The following is a 6865-nucleotide window of genomic DNA, read 5'->3' on the forward strand; positions in this document are numbered from 1 at the left end:
ACAAACATTAAATTTGGATCAATATTTTTCAAATATTTTTTTGTAAATTTAAAAAAATAATTTTTTATTATTTTAATCGTCGGATAAAACTTTTTTAGTCGGTGGACATTTATCTTGTTTCATTTTATTTTTATCTTTACTTATTTTATATTTGCTTATTAGGTTTTTTTTTGGTAGTTCTCGAATTTTTAGCCGTTTACATTTAACTTTTTGATAAGCCGTTCTATCTGTATTTTATTCCATTATATATTTTTACCTTCTGTGATTTCATGTATATGCATTACTTTTTACGTGTTTGGAAACCATCGTGTTTTTCTTATATATGATTAAATGTTTGAAGAGTGGTGTTGTATGTAAAGTCGTTGCCCCAAATTTAATGCTTGTTCTACAACCAATACTTCTTTATCTTCATCTTATTTATATTTGAGCACTTCCTTAGCACTCCTATAAACCCTTTTTGTTTCTTTTAGAAGAGACAAATATTATATTTTTCTTGCTGTATATATATATATATATATATATATATATATATATATATATATATATATATATATATATATATATATATATATATATATATATATATATATAGAGAGAGAGAGAGAGAGAGAGAGAGAGAGAGAGATAGATAGATATGCATATGTATATATATATATATACATACTGTATATGCTAAGTCCTCTTTGTTTTCTGCAACAACTGCTTCTCCTTATTTTGCATTTCTTCTTTTTTTTTTTTATATTTTCACATTTCTTGGAGATTTTATTTAACGCAATTTTCTTTTTTTTTTTTTTGTCATTATTTGCTTCTGCTCATATCTTTGTATCTGCATATGCGTCGTGTACGTTTGTGCATATATCTGCATGTTTATGTACGCACATTTGTGCGTGCGTATGCATGTATGTATATATATATATATATATATATATATATATATATATATATATATATATATATATATATATATGTAACAATTTTGAAAATGTTGCTGAGTCGCTCGTTCTTGATTTTTATCTTAAGAATATACATTTATCTGTAAGTGTATGCATGCAGTATAAACGTATGCGTGTGTGTGTGTATATATATATATATATATATATATATATATGAATATATATATATATATATATACATAAATATATATACATGTATATATATGTGTGTGTGTGTGTGAGAGAGAGTGTGTGTTTATGCATGTGCTTGTATATTGTGTTGTACACGTGTGTACGTGTAAATGTCTATAGGCGCATGGTTTATATGCATGTATATATGTATATTTTGTATATTTGATTATCTGAGTGTAATGAATGCGTTTGTTTATGAATAAACGCGCGCACTTGCGCGTATATTTGTGCGTCGTGTGTACGAGCGCAAATGTCTTTTGCGATCGTTTTTACTTGGTGATAAAAATATTGTGGTCCTGTCGTAAAACGGTAGAATCCGATAAAGCGAACCATCTTTTGCTTGGATGAACTGTGATATGAATAGTTCAATAAATGGAATCTGTTTGAAGACTATTAGAACTTTAACGTTTCCGGTGAATGCCTTCGTCAGACAGAAAAGAAGGGTCAGCGGTTGGTGAAAGATAATATATTGGTATATCGGAGATTCGTTCTTTCTGTTGGTTTATTTGGTAACGACATGGTGCGTAGCCCCCAACTACTTTCCAATAAATAGTTGAGCACTCTTGGTGGAACAAATGGCTCGAGATATGCTTTTTTTCTGTGATTCGTGTGCGTCTAAGTTACCCTATAAACTTAGTGGTTTGTGGATGAGAGCGGGTATGAGAAGTGGGAAGGGGGAGGAGAGGAGGAGGAGGAGGAAGAAGAAAAAGAAGGGGAGGAGGAGGAATATGTGGCAGGTATTAATAGACGGGGGGGGTGCTCAGAGAAAATAAAAGAATGCCAGAAGATTTGAAAAATGCCGTAATGAGGGGAGGTGTGGTTTTGCTGTTGTTGTTGTATGTGGCGGGGTCCTGTTAGCAAAGGAGAAGAGGGAGGGGAAGGAGGGGAAGGGGAGGAGTGAAAGAGAAGAGGAAGTCTGTTGGAGGAGGAGGAGGTGAGGGAGGAAAGGAAGAGGAACACAGTTTCTCAAACACTGACTGAGAAACAATTAGTCTTCATTACAACTACCATCATCATCATCATCATCATCACCATCACTATGCTTTCAGTGCCTGCAGCAGCAGCAGCAGCAGTAGCAACAACGCAAGCAAATAGATGTTTCTGATGACAACGGCAGCGGTTGTTCACTTGCTAGAGATAACAGCCAGATGAAGGTCACACTACCTACCACCTTGGAAAGAAAAAAGAAAATAGTATTAGACATTGGATATGGTAGACATGGATGCACTGTACCTCGGAGTGAAAGGGAACTGATGGAGGATGGCCACAACTGGATTGCCTTTCGTCATTGGCATGTTCAATGAGGATTTATTTTTCCTGGGCTTAAAAAGCTCAACAAACAACGTAAGACAAAGGAACGGTGATTGAAAAAGACAAAAGGAAAGATGGCAGGTGATGGAAGCGAAATGCAACACGTCATTCAACATGCGCGAACTGGTAACAGTTGTGAAGAAGAAGAAGAAGAAGAAGAAAAAGAAAAAAACAAAACACACAAATACTCTGCTTCCCCCCGCCTCTTTTTCATCCTCCTCTTCCTATTCCTCTTACTCCTACTCTCATTCATACTTGCCGTGTTACGTTCACTGCCAGTCTTCATACTTACACTTTCTTTACATGTTAACCCATTCCTTGTCACCTACCGTCACCACCACCACCACCACCACCACCACCACCACCACCAACACCACCATCACCACCACCACCACCACCACCACCACCACCACTTTGTTCACTCTTGACCGATTATCACGAAACTATAGTTTCTTTGCTGACTCTTGTCTACACATCATTTTTCTACCTCCTTTTTTGTCTTTCTCTCACCCTCGATCTCTCATTCTATCTCTGTCTGTCTGTCTGTCTGTCTGTCTGTCTGTCTTTCTCTCTCTCTTCCTCCACTCTCTCTCTCCCTCCCTCTCTCTCTCTAACTCTCTCTCTCTCTCTCTCTCTCTAACTCTCTATCTCTCTCTCTCTCTCTCTCGCTTGCTCACTCTGTCTCTTTTTGTCGTTCTCTTTACAATTTATTCAATAGCTAATCAATACATAAACACATGTGTATGCAAGCACGCATCCACTTGCTGACCGAAGACAGATAGATAGATAGATAGATAGATAGATAGATAGATAGATAGATAGAAATAGATAGATAGAAATAGATAGATGGATAGATAGACAGATATATAGACAGATAGATAGATACATTTCTTTTATTAGCCACACAGGGCTCAACGAAGATGGGACAAATACAATGTAGAGCTTTTCAGATAGATAGATAGATAGATAGATAGACAGACAGAAATAGATAGATGGATAGATAGATAGATAAATAGATAGATAGATAGATAGATAGATAGATAGATAGATAGATAGACAGAAATAGATAGATGGATAGATAGATAGATAAATAGATAGATAGATAGATAGATAGATAGATAGATAGACAGACAGAAATAGATAGATGGATAGATAGATAGATAAATAGATAGATAGATAGATAGATAGATAGATAGATAGATAGACAGAAATAGATAGATAGATAGATAGATAGATAGATAGATAGACAGACAGAAATAGATAGATAAATAGATAGATAGATAGACAGACAGAAATAGATAGATAAATAGATAGATAGATAGATAGATAGATAGAAAGGGAGAGATAAAATAGATCGATAGATAGATACATGTGTGTGTTTCTCTCTGTGTGTGTGTGTGTGTGTGTGTGTGTGTGTGTGTGTGTGTGTGTAAAGGTGCATGGCTTTGTGGTTAGGATGTTGGACTCATAAGCGTAAGATTGCGGTTTCGATTCCTGAACCTAGCGATGCGTTGTGTTCTTAAGCAAGACCCTCCATTTCATGTTGTTCCAGTCCACTCAGCTGGCAAAAATGAGTAACCCGGCGACGGACCAACGCGATATATGCGCCATGCAACCCGGGAAACCGGCCTTAGGAATCCAAATAATTCGAGTAGGTTTTTTATCCTCCTTTCTTTTATACATACATACATATATGAATGTAGGCCGAGGCGTGGCTGTGTGGTAAGAAGCTTGTTTCCCAACCACATAGTTCCGGGTTCAGTCCCACTGCTGGCACCTTGGGCAGGTGTCTTCAACTATAGCCTCGGGCCGATCAAAGCCTTGTGAGTAGATTTGATAGACGGAAACTGGAAAGAAGCCTGTCTCCAGTAGTGGTTCTCAACCGATGTCTATATGACCCTTAAGGGTCCATATAAGATTTTGTTGTTATAGTTTATGTGCAATAAATTGGTTATATTTCTATAATACAGAAAATATTCTTTTCTCCTCCAGGTACAAGGCCCGAAACTTTGAGGGATGGGGCCAGTCGATTAGATCAGTCCCAGTACGCAACTAGTACTTAATTTATCGACTCCGAAATGATGAAAGGCAAAGTCGACCTCGGCGGAATTTGAACTCAGAACGTAACGGAAGACAAAATACAACTGAGCATTTCGCCCGGCGTGCTAACCTTTCTGCCAGCTCGCCGCCCTAATAATGCACAAAACATTTTAAATAATACTGTTTATACAATTCCTTATAATATTCAATTATAGAACTACAAAAGGATTTTTTAAAACATTGAATGATTATGAAGATCTAGTGGAGTACAATTAGGAACCAGATGGGTCCATTGGCAAAAAATGGTTGAGTACCACTGATCTAGAGAGAGAGAGTGGTCGGCGCCGCTAAGTTTGAATGTACAAAATATGCCATGTACCATGACGGCTTCCCAGTGACTCCATCAGGAGCAATTTTTATCAAGTTTGTACAAACAGACTTGTTTTCAATATATTATTATTAATACCGATTACTGTGCCCAGTGGACTTAAACTTATCCGGCTCTCTGTCCTGTAACTTTCGATCTCCCATCCGTAATACGACTGCATTAGACGCAGACTAATAAAAAAAAAAACCGTATCTTCTACGCTGGCAAATACGACATATCAACCTGTCCTGATGTGCCTAAATTCTTTGAGGGGGATCTAATTTCTATTTCAGGTGTATGTCGAAAGGGGATTTTGTTCAAAACGGGGGCACCAGTTTTCATTTATGTTTTATGTAGTGTTTTTGGTACCGAAAGACTTTCAAACTTCGTATACTTATCTATTTTGTGTTTGTAGTTGACCCCTGACGTTGATTCGTTCACGCAGCCCTTCTGATCTGTACAGCCAACGCGAGCCTGTTCACACAGTTTCCCTTACAATTGGTGACCCCTGACGTTGATTCGTTCATACAGCCCTTCTGATCTGTACAGCCCAACTTGAAAAGTTCACATAACTTTTCCAAAAATGGTGACTAAATGCCAGTAATAGACCAACCGTTCTATAAGTCTTTTTCACTACAATTTTTTTTTTCCCGTATTTCGTCTGTTTGTCTTCGACAAACCGACTGGTGCGAGGCTAGTGTAGTGAAACTACCTACCGCCATTAGATACAAAACTGCTATCGCCATTCTTCTCATTTAAATATAAATAAATGCGAGCGTAGTAGAGAAACCATTCCTTGTCATCACGTGACTGATTATTATTCGAATCGGCAACTTCTTCGAACCTTTCCCGCCAGAACGCAAACTGACCAATCACGGCCCCTAATAAGGTCACGTGATAGAGTAAAATTCTGAAGCCATCTGGGAGCCCTCTTAACGCTATATATAGATCAACTCATACCCCACAATTTGTCTCGGTCCAGTTTCTCTTTGAGAAATGTTCCGTGTACCACACGACAGCAGCAGCAGTTCCAGCGACCACTTCAACAGCTTCGTCCAGCCAACGATGACCACCGCCGTCGCCACATCAGCAATACGAGTCTACGACTACTAACCAGCACCTACCAAGCAGCCTCTACGCCACCAGCGTCAACACGACTTACTATGTACACCAAACCAAACCTCCGCGGCACATCTCTCTCTTCGATTCTGTTAGGTGACTCAGCTTCACCACGATAAATAAACAGACAAGAGTTCTTAAACAGACAAGAAATTCTCAGCCAGCGACGAATATCTGTATAACAAGAATCACGGCCCGGCATCGATGCCACGACATCACAACTAGTGATCAGCTCTGCCACACTCAGCCAACTCACTTTCACATACAGAACTTTTCCTATAGTGTACTAAAGATCTGGTATAATTGCTCACGTGTTATTGACTCTTTCTATTTGTTGTAAACACTCATACACACATGTATCACTCACATACACACTTTTCTTTGTATGACGGCCTGTCTTTGATTATGTTCTTATATGTCGCATTCACACTCTCACACAGACATACATCTTTAACACTACAATAAATATCTCTGTTATTCATCTTATACGGTTGTGGTCTTTCATTACTGGTCATCTATGTTATCGTCGCATAACATATCATGTATATCATCCATCGATATATAATTGTGTGTTCGACCGTGTGACGCGTTTAAATAAAAGGAGTCCTCTGTTTTTCCATTCGTCACCATTTCTCCTTTTTTGAGTTCGCACGGTCGTCCCTTACATGTTATAGAACAGAAAAAAATTTTGTATTCGGATTTATTTCATGTAAAAAATTGTCTTATTTCGATAATTTCAACCAATCACTGACAAGTATTCAGCTGTATACACTTACTCCTTTGGCACTTTAAGCGGTGTAAAGCGTATTTAATCTCCATTACTTCTGACATTTTGCAGAGGCAACACACGTGTGTTCGTTTTCCCTAACCCTAACCCTAACCCTAACCCTAATTGACTTGCTCC

General features: G+C 37.9%; 1 protein-coding gene and 1 long non-coding RNA gene across 2 annotated transcripts in view; one reads left to right on the forward strand and one right to left on the reverse strand.

The window, feature by feature from the left end:
* Window positions 1-807, reverse strand: part of LOC106877292 (uncharacterized) — a 24743-nt gene extending 23936 nt beyond the window's left edge. Inside the window, exon 1 of the mRNA XM_089354727.1 lies at window positions 665-807. Coding sequence (XP_089210853.1) covers window position 665 — 1 coding nt within the window. The 5' untranslated portion in view covers window positions 666-807. The remainder of the gene's footprint in view (window positions 1-664) is intronic.
* The window catches only part of LOC149134539 (uncharacterized), a 9587-nt gene extending 3140 nt beyond the window's left edge, over window positions 1-6447 (forward strand). The window contains exon 2 of the long non-coding RNA XR_016242511.1: window positions 4428-6447. This is a non-coding gene — a long non-coding RNA (uncharacterized LOC149134539). The remainder of the gene's footprint in view (window positions 1-4427) is intronic.
* Window positions 6448-6865: the final 418 nt, after the last annotated feature.

This window comes from Octopus bimaculoides, chromosome 7 (genome assembly GCF_046866305.1).
Source record: "Octopus bimaculoides isolate indiv1 chromosome 7, ASM4686630v1, whole genome shotgun sequence".
Taxonomy (NCBI): Eukaryota; Metazoa; Mollusca; class Cephalopoda; order Octopoda; family Octopodidae; genus Octopus; species Octopus bimaculoides.